Source organism: Pinus tabuliformis, chromosome 9, assembly GCF_031772625.1.
Source record: "Pinus tabuliformis cultivar Carrire ecotype Pingquan chromosome 9, CPIR1, whole genome shotgun sequence".
NCBI lineage: Eukaryota > Viridiplantae > Streptophyta > Pinopsida > Pinales > Pinaceae > Pinus > Pinus tabuliformis.
In genome coordinates this window covers 520204489-520223009 of record NC_142307.1, presented here as the reverse complement: position 1 = coordinate 520223009, position 18521 = coordinate 520204489, and the positions used below count along the sequence as shown (strand labels likewise).

Genomic DNA, 18521 nt, shown 5'->3' with positions numbered 1-18521 from the left:
TGTTCATAATATTTTAAATTTATACCAGTGGTGATAATAATTGTGTTAACCTGTTCATAATATTTTAATATTTTAAATTTATACCAGTGGTGTTACAGTTTTATCAATTCATTAAATTTATACCAGTGGTGTTACAGTTTTATCTATTCATTAAATTGAATTCGTGTATCGTTTTTTATGTTAACCTGTTCATATATTAACTAATAAATTTATACCCGTGGTAAATTTATACCAGTGGTGTTACAATTTCATAAATTCTATTGTTTTTGTTTTTATAGAGTGAGAAAATATAGAAAATAGCACCATTTATAATTATTCGCTAAGGAGCAGACTCTCCTTTTGCCAAATACATCTGGCTCTTAAATGATTAATACACAAACAAAATCAAACTCTTAACTAAAGAAGAAACATTTTTAGAAACATATTCAATACCGGAAAGTCCCTTTTACTTGCAAATATGTTCTCTTAATTAAATTAAGATTGGATTAACCAGAAGTAACATCGAATGTGTTATTACCCTAAAGAAATAAAATATACGAAGAGAAGTAACATTGATTTGAGCCCCTGGGGACAAATAAGCTAGCCCTGATTTAGGGTCTAACAAACAGTAATTGAATTTGAAAAAGTTACTCTGTAACAACAGCGGCCCATCCATGGGGAACTCGAACCAGATGTTACAGCTGATTGATTTGAGCTTTGCGCCCTTGGGGACAAATAACTAGCCCTGATTTAGGGTCTAACAAACAGTATTTGAATTTGAAAAAGTTACTCTGTAACAACAGCGGCCCATCCATGGGGAACTGAATCACGACCAACAACGGTCTTCAATACACAATTCAGAAAAACAATGAGAGAACGAGCAAACCCTCTCGGCAAAAAATGGCGCCGCGGGGTGCCGCCAACCATCGGCCGGAATCACAGCACTACCTACGCTTTCTTCTTCTTCTTCAGGGTTTTGCCTTTCAGTCTCTTCATCAAATAACAACCTGTCAACATCTCCTCCTTGCGAAGGCGACAGCACTAGCGGAGATAACAAAGGAATTGGGCTCCTGCAAGATAACCCCATCGATTCCGGGGACAGCCTTTTCAACTGCAGTTTAGCCGGCGCCCGCTTCTGCAATCGGCTGAGAGGCTGCGGCCGCTCGGTCTCAGAGACCAAGGGTCGAATCCCGGCCTCGGCCGCATCGTGGTCGTGTCTCTCCATCGATTGTAAAGGCCTTTCTTGCTCAAATTCAACAGCATCGCCACCACTGTTTCTTGCGGCCATTTCTTCTGTCTTCCTAACACCAACACCAGACATTTGCCTGGCAGAGGTCGCCTGTTCGAATCGCTCTGGCTTATTAAAAAAAAAACCCCACGCTTTGCTACCAGATCTGATTGCCTGTAAACTGTTCAACAACTTGCAGATTGAGGGATTATTATAGAAATGGGGGGTTATATAAACAGGTGGGGAATTGGGATTGGCGAGGGCAAATTGCAAAAGCGAATTGGGTATCACAATAAAACAAGAAAGGACGAGGGCACACGTGAAGGAAAGTTTGTTCAACGACTGGTCACTGTGACGGTGGTGTCGGTATGGCGGTTTGTGGACCGCGCATATGATCACACCTCATCTCTTCAACCCGACGTTTGTGAACAGAAAACGGTGGGCGTGTGTTGACCGCACGTTTCACAACGTGTCAATTTCTGATTCATTCGTTGTGGAGATATTTCCAATTTAAAAATTCCAAAATATATTTTTTAAAAACTATGGGTGAATGGCCAACTATAGCACTTTTTTATGGTCAAAAAGTATTCGAAACTTTCCGGCACGAGATCAGATATATTCACATGATTAAAAGGTTGATGACATCAACATTTTACTAATAAGTTTTTTTATTTGCAGTAATTTTTCGGTAGTTTTTTTATAGTTTAAGTTGTAGATGAAATAGTTTTTAGTGGAATTTGGCAATACAATTTCAAGAATTTTTTATTGTTTAAAATATATTTTTGAATGTATAAATAGATTTAGTACTTTGAAAACTCTAGAACTTTAGAACATTCGATACAAATTAAATAATTTAAACTCAAATTTCTAGAAATCTCTAACAAAACTAAAAACTAAAATTAAATTACGCCATTTTTTTTAATTTTAACTCACACTTCTTTTAATAATGGGTTACATCCTTATTTCTTGGGAAAGGTTTAGCCTTTTACAACAAACTACATTAAAGGGTTGACTTTAACTCATGACAACTTTCAAAACTTGCCTAGAAAGACCGTTTAAGTAAGGTCACTTTGATCCCAGCATAGCTATGGGTAATTAATGCATAACCTCATGTATGTTAAAAAGTGCCCATCCTCCTTGTTAGTTCTTTCAAAGTTAAGGTATTTTGGGTGCTTATGGATGTTTTTTATTCTTAGTATTTTTTCTTGGAAGGACTTGAAAGATCAATTTTTTTTTTTTTAATAAGTATTTATTATGAGGTTAATAGGTTTTAATGAACATTGTATTCACACTTTTACCTTTATCTGGAACATTGTTTTTAACTTAGGTAAAAATAACTATTCTTTAAGTAAAATTATGAATATTCAATGTATAGTGTCACACATTGTTAAAAAGTACTCATCCATTTTATTGGCCTCTTTTAATTATGAACATTCAATGTATAGTGTCACATATTGTTAGAAGGTACCCATTCATCTCATTGGCCTCCTCTAATTAAGATATTTCTTTTTGTGGGATTAAGATACAATGCTTATAAACATTTAGCACAATTAATGTTTTGTGTGTAAAATTCTAGAGTTGGTAGGCATAATCCAACTCCTTCGTGTATACTTTAGTGGTTTATATAGTATCTTCACTACAACATTTTGTCTTTTATTTTTCACATGATAAGTTTTTTGTCTTTTATTTTTGACATGATAAGCTTGACTAGAATACTTGTGATATTCACTAATGCATATTCATGGACTCTTATGGATGCTCATATACCAATGCAAGCATATTAATACCAACACATAATGTATTAAGAAGACAAATAATCAACCCATCAATAGTTACTACATCAAAACACTTTCAATACCATTACTAAATCAAAATATCTAAACAAGTCAATGGACATTCTTGTAACTAAAAGATGTTCATAAATATATTATATATGGTAGGAAGCATAAAGCATAACATTGCACATAGACATTCTTGTAACTAAAATATGTTCATAAATATACTATATATGGTCTAAAGCATAAAGCATAACATTGTACATAGAACATTACTAATTAAGTGAACTTTCATCTCTCATTATACAACCCAAAATATTCACATAGTAAAATAAATATTATTAAATTTTAATTTACTTTGTAGCACATTAAACTCAGGCCATCTACCTTTGGTGGTTGTTGATTGATAAGGTGGCTAACACCTTTCTTATGATATCCCTTCTTTACATGAGAACTCTGCAATATAAAACTTATATATATCATTTTTGGAGTTTTGGGGAAGATGTTTGGTTGGTCTTCGCTTGGTCATTCTTGATCACCTCGTTTATGATACCTTCACTCATCTACTATTAGTAGATACCTTCACTCATCTACTATTAGTATTTTATGTTGATTATGTGTAGGAAATGGAAAAGGTGGGTTGTTTATGAAAGCTTGAGGTGAAGGAAATGAGGTATGAATGAATAGAGATTGATCCACTGTTGATATTTAACTTGTGAGAAGTTAGGTTGTTATTCATAGGGATTGAAACCTTAAGTTCAGTAGATATGTTTATAGCTTAAAAACCATATCATGGTGGTAGTGTAGTTTAAAGATTTCGTTGTCATATTTTAATTTTACTTTTTTAAATATTTATAATTAAACTTGTTAAAAAAATCCAAAGGAAAAAGACCCATAATTTCGTTTCAACTTTTGAAAAAAAGGAACAAAATCACATCTTGCAGATGCTAAAAGCATTCAATATGTGCGACCTTTTGAATTTGGAGCAGGGAAAAAAAACTAAAAAAAGAAAATACAATGGGGAGGATCAAGTGATATAAAATTCACTTATCTTCTCTTTCTCTAGACATTCTATCGCCCCCCTGCAAGATGGTCAACAAGAACCATTGCCAAATTGTTCACGGTTTTTTCTAGTGGGTGTTCTTTGTTTGAATCTGAACTTTTCGAGACAGGAATTACCTTTGTACCCACCATCCCATCCTCTTTGTGTGCCACATTTTCCTGTTGTTATGATTCATGGATCACTTTTGATTATGTACCATTCTCCTTATGTGTTGCATTGCCATTCTGTACGTGAGTACCCCTTTCTTCTGGTTTTTGAGGTTTCTTTGTGATTTCCCCTTCTGCTTCCTCCACGAGGTAGGGATAAGAAGGCTTCCATTCTTCTCTTTTGCAAGCCTGTCCCTTTTTCATTTTTGGGTGCCTTTTTTCTGAGGACATGTGTCATGCAAGTGTCCTATTTAGTAGAAAAATCAACATTTGAATGTTGTATTTTCATAATCCAGTAGTTGGTTCCACTAGAAGTTTTTATGTTTTAGTTGAATGTGATCAATTAGACCTTTACTTATATCTATTTCTACATATATTTTGGCAAAGGTAATTAACCCTTTCTCTGTTCTCACGAGTCCATATTTTTGAATGACCCCAAGGTGTTTCCAATTTCCTCAAGGACCTTGTGATGCCAAAATGGAAGGGGAATATTTGGTAGCCTCACCCATACTAGAATTTTTTAGACCACCATTGTTGTGGCATCAAAATATGGAAACCAAGGGGCAATGAAGAGCCCTACATATCCCTAGAACTAGGGCCTATCTTTCAATACTATCTCCAAATCTTCCCGAGTATCGAACTAAATAATGAAGAAACCCTTTGAGCATAGGTATATGGCATAGTTGTTGGTCCAAATTGTAAACACCCACTAATCCAAAGCATCAGACCTAGGCCAAAAACCATTGAACATGCAAATCACTACCCTAAATTGAAAAATAGAAGAAAGTTGATTTCCTATGTTGTATTTACCTCCACAACATACACTTGTTGTTATTGTTCAACAATGTAAGGTCTAATATTGTATTGTGGAAAATCCAATGGAATAGGGCCTTTACCCTGTGCTACATACTTGTAGGAGGTTGGGCCTCCTGGGTTCCTGGATCCCGAGGCATCCCCACACAACCTCACTAACAAAACAATGGTAGAGTTTCTAGCAATGTCACAATCCTTCAGTTGGGCAAAATCCTGCAACTATCTTCCTTCATAAATAAAATGTTACATGGCTATAGGAACCCCTAACTGATTCTCAACTAATGACTTTAATTCTTATGTGACAATTAATCTGGAGACCCAAATTTGGATTGAGTTTCCGCTAAGGGTCTTGACAAAAATATGAAATCCTACCATCTGAAACAAATCTTCAAAACCCCTTACCAACCCCGATAGAAATGAATCATGAGGCTTTTCCATTAGATCTGCTTCAATTGAGTAGATCCTCACTAAATCCATCTAGCTTTAGTTGGACCATATGACACACCCTTCCCCATCGACAACGAAGCCTCCTAAGAGCTTCTCGACTCCAGAGAGTACATCTATTTGAGGCTTCCATGACCCATATGTTGTGTGAATCTTTTCCCTGCAATCATTCATCTCTCCATTTTTTTATCTGATGAGATTTGCCACTGGTAGCAAATAAGGCCTCATGCTAGGAAATGTGGCCACCATTACTAAAGTCATTGTTTCTTTCGCCACTCTAACCTTTGTGAAGTGGCTCGTCGCTAGCTTAAATTTAAACCTAAACCTAATTAAACTTGTTAAATACTTCATGTGGATATTTTATTTCGGTTATACTAACACCATGAGGTAGATATACCATGGTGATGTGAATATTGGAAGTATTTTTATTTTTATAGTTAATGGCCAAGGTGGACAGAGCATGAGCACCTAAAGTGGCTATGATACTACAAGAGGGGAAATGTGAGAAAGTATGGGGGGTTTATGCCTAAAAAACATATCTTATGTTATCTAGAATCTTCACTTATTTTCAAAACTTAGTTTTTCAATTTGAAAGAGGTTATGGGGAGTGGAGGAATCAAATCCCTCAATCTAGGCCATCACTTCCTAAAAATTAGAAATTTGTTTGCCCTCCATTCTTGGAACAAGAAATAAGTAGTGGAGGATTCTCTTGCTAGCATTATGCATGGGAAATTTGAATGAGGGGGAAGAGGCTAATAAAAAACAAAAAGAAGCTTGACAGTGGGGGAGAGAATAAAACTAGAGCTACTATACCATATAACAAACCAACCCTAAAAATGAGTCATTAGATGATCTGGATTGGATCATTGTACTGTTTTTCATCCATATCGTTGCTGCAAAGTGGAAAAAGTGGAGGAACAAGCTCACAAGGGAATTTCTACTGATGGGACCCAATTTGGAAAATTGGGGTCATAAACCTTCTAGGAGTATTTTGAGGCATCAAACAATTTTTTTTGGGCAAAATTTTTTCGCTCTAGTGTCACACCTTTTTTTCCTATTCTACACACCAAAACATTTCCAATGGAGCAAGAATTGCCTGAATCAAAGTCCATATGCAACAACTATGCCACTCAGAAGTTGACCTTTTTGTTTTGTCAACCATAATTTGAGAGGATGCCACATTAACCTCATTACTCATGGAAAAAGGGGGTATCCACATGATTATGATGAAGGAGACTCTAGAAGAGTCCATATTGTAACTCTAGTTAAGAGTTAAATGAGTCAAACCTAATCACTAATAGGTTATTGAACTATGCTATAACTAGGCCACTAAGAGGAAAATAGGTTATATTCTTTTCAAGTGTATCTTGTTCCATAAATAAGTAGAGTAGTCGAGAGGGATAGGCAGAGAGCACACATATAGGATTTGTGCACTGTAGTATCCCATGGGCCATAAACCATACTTATTTGTACTTGCAACCATTTATATTCAGAGAAGGAGAGAAAAGCGACCTCACCTTCCAGCTGGGTTTTTCTCTTGAAAGGGTCTTCCATGACATATCTTTTGTTAATAATGGTTAGCGAGTTTTTATTTTGTTGTTGTCTATTTTCTTCATAATTATAATTTGTGTACAAACACAATAAACTACTATTTACAAATCCAAAAATCTAAAGACAGACAAATTCTTAGTGTAGATTTCATATTTTTAAGTATAATTTATCAGAGATGTTGTGATGAACTGTCCAATGACATATCCATGGCAGTTTATAGACTATTAGAACTAGTAAAAGAGCCAAAAAGCCAAGGAAATTTTGTGTAAGTTATGAGATATCAACCTTAACCTTTCTCTACAAATTTAAGAGCATTGGAGGTAGGAATTTTTGAGGTATCATGTAGTAGAGAATGAAAGACTCCTTGTGTTGCGTGAAGCAAGTAATGTTGGTTCCTGAGAGTTGCTCTATCATCAAGAAACTTAGCAATGAAAATGTCTCAGTTTGGACCTACTTAGGTTGAATTTAGAGCCTTATTTTTCCTACCTTTTCCTAGCAGTATCATAGCCTTGCGAGGGGGTGGTGTCCACAATGGACTACCTATATTTTGGTGGAAATCACTTAGTCTCAACTCGTTGTCTAGTCTACAAAAAAAATAAAAATAAAAATTCCCACCTAGGTTTTGCAAATTCTTATGAATATTGGGTAATCAAATTTGTATAATGTTTGGATTATTAGTTAAATATTTCTTCTCTAATTTTTGGACTAAATAATTAATGTTTATCATTGCTTCTAGAATTACTTTATGACAAATATTTTCAACAAATAATCATCTTTTTTGTTTAATGTAAATTATGTGATGTTAGGGCAAGCTTTGATGTGTATGCATTTTTTATGAATTTCATTATTGAAATTTATTATATCAATGTATCAATATGGAATGCTTCAACTTCAAATTTGTATTACAAATTTATGTTTATACTTTTCGCAACTGTGTTTGGCATTATTTATATTAAAGTATAAATGAAATAGATTTGATTATGGTTCACCTATTGGAAACACCCTCCAATGGCGCCTTACTATGTTGCAAATGCCTAATAAATTTCCCTTGAATAATGACTTTCCCTTTCAACATATTTTAGCAATAACAATTATCTAGATTATATAATGATCTTGAACACTATTATCTCATAGTTTCCATGATTTAACCCTAAATAGAAAACATAATTTTTTTTAGGAAAAGAAAAGGTACTCTTGCAATGGCTCATTCTCTTGAGTAAATTGGGTGTGGATGTTGTTCCTAGATGCCCCGCTCTATGAGTCACTATTATATTTATTTGGATAACGGATTGTAGTGTATAGGTTCTAGGCATGGATGTTATATCTCATGTTTCTAGCACACAAATTGTTGATATTTTAATCAAAATTCATATCCTAAGGTATTAGATGTCAAGTATGCTAGTACATTTTATTTCAATAAGCGGGAATAGTTGGTACTTTAGTAATATCCATAATATGAAAGTTGTATAGGGAAAATTTTAAGGTTGAAAATTTATCATGATATCCAATCTATAAAATGATTGACAATATTTCTATAAAAATATTCAATTTCTAATAATTTTATAGTCTCTATATAAAAATTTTGACGATTCCGAAGGTTAAATAATTTATACTATAAAATTTGGGCGAAATACTTTTAGGAAAATGGAAATTAACAAATCTTTTTTTGGATTTAAGAGCATGGAAAACTAGCCCACCTATGAGGATCAACCCCTAAATTTTTCCCTGAAGATGTATTTAAGAGTTGTAGGACCACTTTAATAATCCAAATAATGAGATTAAATGCTTTTATGGTAACCCTTAATTTACTCCTCAAGTATAAGGTGAAAATGATATTTTGTTTGAATATAGGGAAATATGGATCCTAAATCCTCCATAGGTGGATCTAGCAGTACAATTTTTTTTAAACTATTGTGAATGACCTTCAAGTCCTTTTTTAGCTAAGGTGTTGGTTTCTTTAGTTTTCAACTATATACACATTAATAAGTAAATGCAAATTTTCACATTTTCTCATATTGGACAAACAAATCATCAACACAATTTTATTCCAAAAAAATTATAACTACCTAAACATTACTGTGGGGATTTTATGATGAGAAGTATATATATGTAATACCCCTCACTAGAACCTTGAACTATAATATATATATGTACACCTATGTGCACCTATGTGTATAAATTTGATAGGCTTGCAAGTCATTGCACATATGTATATTAAGGTTGGGGTTCCTGTGTGGTCAGGTCAAAGAGCCTGTGCATTAAAAGGCCAATGAGCGTAGAAAATGTAATATGTAAACGTGTTGAATTAATAAAATAACACCAAAATTATAGACTAGGGGACAAAAATAGTATGTGGAGATAGGACTCCACAAAAAGGGAAATGTGAGGTTGCAAAACTAAGACATGGTTCCTAAGCCAAATAAATACTATTGTTATAATATATAATTTTTTTAACATAAATGAGTACTAATGTGTATTAAATCTGCACTCGGTTGCGACAAATACCTGGGAGATTACATAGCCAGTTTTCTCAGAGACGTATGGAATGCCAAATTATATATAATTACCCTTGCTTATATTACAACAAAAAACCCCAATTCCAACTGTATTCTTATTTTCCAAGCATAGAAGATGCAACAAAATTGGAGCAAAAAGCATATGCATCTGAGACCAAACATTACAATTATGGATCATCTGTAGGTTTCGTTGACCTGCTAAGGTCAATGTCGTGAGAGGGCTTTGTAGATTCGTTAAATAGATGAACAAATTGTAGTTGAAGGCCCATGAGAATACCTATCAGTGCATCCACCTTGTATTCCAAGAGAGAAATTCACTGTTGTAGGGCTGCAATTATATCAAGAAAATTGCATTCGGAGGCCTCGTGCTGATATATCATAACATGCAAATCATAAATTTCTAAATTGATTGCTTCATGTTTTTTTTTTTTTTGTTTTTTGTTTGTTTGTTTGTTTGTTTGTTTGTTTGTTTGTTTGTTTGTTTGTTTTTTTTTTTTTTTTTTTTTTTTGTGACTGCACATTGTGGAGGATGAGGAGTCTGAGGCTAACGAGTCGGATTCCATTAGAAGGTATGAATTTTACCGGAGCTAGGCAAAGATGTCTATTGATTCAAAAGGTAGAGAGTCATGGGTAACCAGGAGAGGGCTCAATGACAGGGAGGTTCTAACACAACCACCAAATTACACAAACGAAGTTGGAAAGGTAGTTTAGAACACCAAGACTTGGACAAAGGAATCAAACCAACACCAAATTGGAAACTAGAATGAGGGCACAAGAGGCCCAAATTGTAGAATTTTCCTTTTCTAAAGGAAAATCTCCCAGAACCGATGATAACAATAATTGGAAAACTTACCTCATACCTCAAAAGACCAACATGCTAGAGAACCCAACTACAAGGATGTTGCAACCACACAATATTCCCGTCATTGAAGGAACCTATTTGAATTACTCGAAGGTTATCACTGAGCTTCCAATTTTTCCAACGACTAGACACCACCCTTGAAACATGGGAGACTCACTGAGCACAAGGGGGGGGGGGGGGGTGGGGAGAGCAAAGAAGAGGGGGGATTAGGGGAAGAGACAAAGATTTCTTAGGGGATTAAGACATAGGCTCTTAAGATATTGAATTTAATTTTTCCTTCATCTAAAACACAAGCTTTATTAGCTTGTTCATCTGCCTCTGAGTTCAAGTTTCTAAGAGTATGGAAAGAATGAAGTTCAAGTGAAGGAAAGTAGATATCTTTTGATACATAGATATAAAAGAATTTGAGTATTGTGTATGGGAGGAGTACTAGTTCACAAGTAACATATATCTATGAAAGAACCACCTAGAATGATAATGTCTCTAATGCCTCGTCCTTGGGCTAGATATACCTTAGGAGAAGTCCATATATTTCTATTTGGCTATTATATTTTCGAACAAGGCCCCACAAAAATTTATCCATAATTCTACCTTCGGAATTGAGTAATACCCATCCCCCCTCCTGCGTCCCCTAATATTATTTTTATAATATTTCTAAAGTAACTTTATGGGATAATATAAAGATATATTAAAATAAAATATTATAATATATTATTATCCTAAGCTATAAATAAAACATAAAAGGAGGGGAATTATTATTCAGATTTCCTTTCCATTAGAGATTACTGAGGTATCATTGTGGTGTTGGGTCTATGGAAAATCAAAGAACCCCTAGCTATTGTACCCTAAGGACCCTAAGCCGGTCTGGGTAAAAGTGCACCTCTCCTTGGGTCACCTTGGGGAAGGTTGGAGCCTTGGAGGGAGAAGTGTAGGGATAGGTGTCCTTTTATGGGATTGAAGGGTAGCTAGAGACCCCTGAGGGTAGTTAGAACTCCTAGAAGCCACAGCGAGCTGGGGCATCCCTAGCCTACCCAAGTTGGAAACCTTGGAACGTTAGTGGTACTCCCTAATAGATTGTGGGCGCATAAAAGGGGGTGCACTACCTTAGGTTGTGTGGGGTAATGGGGTATGCAAGACTGTTGGTTGGAGGTTGCGAGGATCGTGTACCTTGGCCATGCTCATATTTGGTACTAGTCACGTACTTGGCTCTAAGTTGTTTTAATTATGGAGTCATGGACTTAGCTTGGGGGTGATCCACTGCTGAGAGAGCTAGAGTAGTATGGTTTATGGCTAGGTGATATGTTCGAAGTCTGTAGCCAATTGGAATATTTAATCAGATAAGTGTTTAAAACTTGTTTATGACATATTTTTGGTTTATGGTTTATGATTTTTATTACATGTTATTTTTCTATTTTATCATGATGTATATATATTATTAATAATTATGGTATTAGTGTCAATGGACAATGGTATTGCTCTAGTTGAGTGGCCAGGTGATGTTACAATATAAATCTACATTAATCAGTAAAGGCTTCATGTTTGGCATGCCACATTCAAGAATTTCATGGTAGATTTTGGCCCAAGCTCCAAATTTGCAATTGGCCATGCTATGATCATATAGTTTTTTATTAGTTTATTAATATAAATATTATTGAATTAAGGCTTCTGTGAATAAAACAAGTTTTTGAGATAACGTTTTCAGCGATAATCACATCAAAATTCATTTGTCAACGCGTTTTGAACTAGAAAGAGTGGTTCATCGTCAAGACAAGAAGATGGGGTGATGTATCCTTTTTTTTTCTCTCTTTATGTGGTTCACAAGCCTTAGATATTGGTGACCACCATGTCCACGAAATATTTGTACCAGCGAGATCCAACCAAATAGATCACTTCCTGTTGGATCAACCATGGAACCTAACTCCGAGAGTGTCGAGATAATTGAACTGTTGACCTCTCAATAGCAAAAGTGCTTTAACGACAAGGCTTTACCAATTGAGCTAACCCTTGGGGCTGGGGTGAAGTGTCATATAATGTTAGAATATCATTTTAACTTTTGACAACATCTGTAGGATCAACAATAACTTATAAAATACAACTTGTTCAAATTCATTAGTGTAAGAGGAGAGGATCTTGAGTTTACATGTAGTTGCAATGGCATCATGTGTGCTATATTTTCATCAAATATATTCTATCTTTTGCGGACTCCCCCCTATTTCATAATTATTCTCTTTTGTATTTCCCATCACCATATTATTAACTTAATTAGTCTAGTTGAATAGACACATACTTTGTGTCTTCTAGCCAATTTTATTTTTCTATCCACCCTAGTCCTATCATTACTTTCAACAATTTTTCCTCAACCTATTACATGCAAAACCCTGTGGTATGTAGCTTTTTCATGGAGTTGTGTGATAGTGGTAATGAAATTTGCATGCCTTGTGCATGTTTTTCTTTTGCCACTAAAAAGGGAAATGAAGAAACATGTTTGTAATTCTTTTCTTTAAAGAGAACACAATGAATTCTACTTGTAATAAGTTAATTTATCTAGATACTGGAAATTATTTTTGGCACATACATATATGGAAATTAATGTCTTTTAATGTGTAACTTGTGAGTATTTTTACTTGCGTGCTTATCATGCATGGGAAAAGCTATTATGTTACTAGTGTAACATAAAAAAAAAATACACAACCAAGTATACAAATTTGCTAGAATATATGTCAATTTGTTTATGAGTACCAAACTAGAATGAAACCTCAATTGTGTCATTGATAATAGATTCCTTGGGTCCAATAGAGGCCATCATTGGAATCTTGTTTTATAACCCCTTCTTTTTATGCTTACACCATTCATATTATGGGCACCCTAAAATCATTGTGCACACAAAGAGTTGTGTTGGTGGATTTGAGATATAGAGTTCTATGTATTTATTAGGTTAATAGCAAACAAACAAGAAGTTTTAACTCAACCATGCAACTTGAATAGAATTATTGACAATTTCAAAGTTTTTGCTACATTGTCAATGCCTTTGAACATTATTGCGTCGAGAGGTGCTCTACAACCCAACCAAATATGAGGGAGATGTGTTATATTTGAAAACAATAAAATAATACTTACATTATAAATTAAAAAGTAGTAAAAACAAAAAAGTCAATATCGGTCATAAAATATTTCATTTTCTATCTTAATTTTACTTGAACTTTATACAGAGAGGTAAAGTAATTGAAAGTAAAGGAAAAAAAATATGAAAGAGATATGTAATATCTTCACTATTTAATATAAAGTGGACACATGCCATGTAAAACTAATATTATTGATATTACATGATGTGTAATTCACTATATGTTGAGTTGACATGTAATATTTAAAACAAAAATATATTAATCACAAAAATAATATTTTATTTTTAGTCATAAATACAATATTTCAATTTCCATACTAAATAACATAATTTTATATGCGCTTTGTAAAAGAAAAATAAAGTGATTTAAATTAAAAAAATTCTTATGTTTTCACTTTTAATTATGAGGAAGGTGTAATTTATTGCATTTAGTGTCATGAATGATGGAACAATGAATTGCATTTCTTATTAACATAGATGTACATTTATAATACATTCGTGTGACCGTTGGATTCATATTCCAACGTCTCTTGGACTCCTTTTGACTGCTCACATTCCACACCAACCCTTAAAGGATTAGGCATCCAACATTCCCCCCCTTAATCCGAAGTGGTATGTATGATTCCAAGAAAAGAGCTATAATACAAAATGTGCAAAAATGCATGGCAGCACTAGGCTAAATGTGCGCTCTGAAAAGTTGGCATAAGGTGGTGTTTTAAGGATGACCACTAGCAATGGAACACTTAGTGCAATTCTTGGGACTCTTCCAAATATGGAAAGAAGTTGAAGCATTCCATTAGAGGAAGTGCTCCTAATGCTTTGAAGAGGGATACCTTCAACTTGGAAAAGGGAGGTATGCAACCTACATAAAAAGGGATAAATTCAACCTAAAAAGGGAGATCTCAACCTATGATGGTTTAAGGATGACCTCCAACTCTGGAATGCTTAATGCAATTCCTAGAACTCTTCCAAAACTGACAAGAAGTTGAAGACTTTTGCTAGAGGAAGTGTCCCAAATTCTTTGAAGAGGGAGAATATCAACCTCAAAAGGGAGGTCTCAAACCTGCATAGATGGTTTAAGGTTGACCACCAACCAAAGGCATGTTCAGGGGCATCTTTATATCTAGTTACAACTTTGAATCTAATATGGCAGGTTGTGGCTCATGCTCGCTTGATGTGGCTTTGAAATAGGTATATGACCATCACTTCCCCCCCTGTCAGATACAAGCTGAGAAGGCAAAGAGAACTCAAGTACAAGACTTTTCCATACTCTAGAAGAAATTTTGACATATGACTGAAATATCTTCTTGGTTGTTGAAGCCCATTGCCAAGAAGTGATCTATCCAGGATGAATTTGTGTTCTTGCAGGAAGCTTGTTTCTCAAGCATCTTTTTGAATGATGATTATGCTGACCACAATGCTTGCATGGGTGAAAATCAAAAAATTGATATTTCACATGGCCAACTTTGTCACAATGTTGGCATTTTATAATCTGTTGTTGTGGAGGAGGAGTGGGGTTTGAAAGAGGTGAAGATAAACAATCATGAAGAAACCCAACACTTTGAAATTGAATGGCCTTGGAATAGTATGGAATATGAAAGGATGCCTCCTTATCATATCCAAGACTTGTCCTGTGCTTGTTGTTGACAACATATTCCCAAGGTATGATGATTGGCTTGGGAAGTGTATGCTGAAGTTCAACTTCTGCATTCAAATCTGCTCTTGTACTGGGCTCAATAATCTGAACAATTTCTGGTTGTTGATTAGAGTCAACTTTAGAATCATGACTACATTGTTGTAGTTCCTCTTGCTGTAACAGAGATTCAAGCTACACAAAATATATCTTTTGCATCTTGCGGACAAGTTCCAATTTCTAAGAGAGTGTATTTACTAATTTGGATAGTGATATGAATAGTGGAAAACATTAGAGTGCTTGATAACTCTAACAAATTATCGATTTTCACCATTGTCTCAGCAAAAATTAAAGGCCTCAAAGATAGAAAGTTCTTGATAACTCTAACAAATTATCAATTTTTGCCATTGTCTCAGCAAATATTAAAGACCTCAAAGATAGAAAATGACACCTAATCATTGTTTTCGATATAAATCGGTCTCAAGTGCATTGGCAAGGCCCTCCAAGATATACCAATTTTAAGTTTCAGTTGTGTCAACTCCCAAGAGTTGCATCAACCAAAAGCGCAAAGAGAAGGTATTGGAACCATCTTTTTGTTTTGGTAAATTGTATACAATTTCAAAATATTCAACCATTCTTTATGGTACCCGAACAAAAATCATTGCAATAAAAGTGTTAAAAGAAGAATTTGATACTGAAGCACAAAGCTTAATTGCTTAGGCTTTGAGACCTAGCCTAGAGACTTTTCGATTACAATCTATTCTTGCGCAAGATACCTTTCACGACTGCCATGTCCTTTAATTGGTCCATATCTTCTTCTAGAAGAAGGATAGAAGAAGTTTTCGAGAGCATCCTTGGCTTGTGGGTCTCTCTCTGGCTAAAGGACAGGAGGAATTGCAATCCCAAGTTAATTTTTTAGGGTAACCAGGCTTTCTCTTTCAAAAGGCGATGCCAGAGTTAGTAGTCAGGTGACTCGTTGTTGCTTACACATATTGTGTTGACTTTAATGGTGCTTTCAAACCTTCAACAACAACTGGTTCCACCAATCCTTCATATTTTTAACCCATACTACGCTCAACATATATGTGGTTGTATTATAGGTTTATTTAGTCTGCAAAAGGAGAAAGAAGTAGTAGTCTCTTAGGTCATGAAATAAATTCAACTTCCGGATAACTTGCACATGCAAATTATAAACCCTTCATATTTGACATCCAATTCAATGAGATCCATTCGATTATGCTTATGTTCAGAGGGATGGCAACAAAAACTTCTCGTGCTTTGTGAGGGAAATGTTTGACAATAAAGCGTGTTAAGAAGAGATTTGTTGAGATGTTGTCTACAGCTTGCTAGGAGATCGGTGTTATTATGCAATCGAACCACCACCACATTCCTTCCCTTCCTCGAACCTTGTGTTGTTATGATAGGCTTGGACAAGGTCGACTGGAGTTGTTATATAAAACGTTCAACATATACCAATGCTCAGGTATCCCAATGCTACAACAATGAGGTTTCTAGCACGAGGCCGAAGTTCCAGTCTATCTAGTCTGTTCAACAAAAACCCTTTTTTTTCCCAATGAATTGGAAAGAAATGGAAAGCCAGAACTTCAACGCTAATCCATAGGTCATGGTAGCAAATGCAGGTTTAACAGTATGAAAAAATAAGTTTTATTTGTAAGGTTGTAGAAGGATTGAGTGTAGACAATGATGGCATAGAGTTGTTATTGCGTGACGGTTTGCAGGCTGCAAGTGTGGCTCATGTAAAAAAAAAAATCAAGCACACAGATAATCATGGGAACGTCGATCTTAAGAGGTAGTGAATAAGTAATCCACAGTGTCCATATTTTCCATTACGAGAAAATCCTGCAAGTTTTCTACCTCTGACACATGCAATTCAGGCCAAAGGAGTTACACCCAATTAGTGGAGTGTTAAGATTCCTATGGACAGACGTACAATGAGGAATATAATGCTTAGTTATGATAAGCAAAGATAGGGAAACATTGCATGCAACAAAGACTAGCATTATTCAAGGAGATAGAGAATCAAAAAAGTTGAGGACATGTCAGGGTTGACAGAGTTGGCAGGGAATTGCAAGGTAGAAAACCTAACAAATAAATGGTGAGGAAGAAGACTATGCAATTAGTGGTTGAGAAACCCATGGAGAAGGCCACACATCATGAATTCAATACCATGTTAGGCACACATGAATGTGAACAATCATGAATGATAGAAAAATGAATTGCATTTCTTATTAACATAGATGTACATTTATAATACATTGTTGTGACCATTGGATTCATATTCCAACGTCTCTTGGACTCCCTTTGACTGCTCACATTCCACACCAACCCTTAGAGGAATAGGTGTCCAACAATTCCTAACATGGAGTTGACATATAACATTTAAAAAATATAAATAAAAAATAAAATTTTAATGTGGGTTATAAATCAAATATTTCAATATGCATGTTGAGTAAAAGGTTTTATCATCAAATATATAGAGAGAAACAAAGAAAGAGTAAGAGAGTTCTTAGTCCATTAACTAGTTCTTTTAATTCAATTTATGAGGGAGATTTGTAATTTCTTCAATCAAATATTTCAATATGCATGTTGAGTAAAAGGTTTTATCATCAAATATATAGAGAGAAACAAAGAAAGAGTAAGAGAGTTCTTAGTCCATTAACTAGTTCTTTTAATTCAATATATGAGGGAGATTTGTAATTTCTTCAAGACCTTACCATACATCAACATGAGAATACAAAAAAATACATATATTATCTTTGAGGCCATAAATGATCATTGAGTTTTTTGAAGGTATTTTCTTCCTTTTTTCTTGTGAATTTCAATCCATCTCGAGAAGTTGTCGGGAGCATATGACATGGAGACAATGACTGCATTTCCTTGAGGCGTTTCCATTTTCAAAGGACTTACAAGAGTGTTTGATTCTTTATAACTATCCAAGTGATCTGATTCATGAATAAATTTATGCTCGTTTATGGACAAAGCCAAGATCATGGTTGTATCTCTTTCCTCTCCATTTGAGGGTTTTAGACAAGAGTGGAGAGATTACAGTGAAGGAGGAGGGATCCTAGAGTTAGTGGGATGAGATGGAACTATGTGGGGTTGAGCTAAGGCCAAATGGCTAGATTTGGTTGTAGATGCTTTTTGTTAGTGCATGTTTTCTTGCTTGTGAGCTAAAGAATTCTTATATCCTTTTGGGTCTTGCATTCCTCGATTATTTTTCTTGGCATCAAGATGATGAGAATTCCCTTAAGAAGAAGGGAAATCATTCTATATATGACCTAGCTATTGGCAAGACCTATAGTGGTGGGCTATTTTTTCATAATCCACCGACTGCGAAAAGGTTATACCATTGTAATTGATTAGTATCCT

The 18521-nt window shown here is 34.8% G+C and overlaps 1 protein-coding gene across 1 annotated transcript; it reads right to left on the bottom strand.

The window, feature by feature from the left end:
• Positions 1-441: 441 nt before the first annotated feature.
• On the bottom strand, positions 442-1469 carry LOC149149492 (uncharacterized). The gene has a single exon (XM_089440596.1). It carries the CDS (start codon positions 1298-1300, stop codon positions 806-808), a length of 495 nt encoding a protein of 164 aa, XP_089296722.1. The 5' UTR covers positions 1301-1469; the 3' UTR covers positions 442-805.
• Positions 1470-18521: the final 17052 nt, after the last annotated feature.

Excerpts from the sequence above, each read along its gene's own strand:
- LOC149149492 (XM_089440596.1), bottom strand. The coding sequence starts at position 1,300 with ATGTCTGGTGTTGGTGTTAGGAAGACAGAAGAAATGGCCGCAAGAAAC.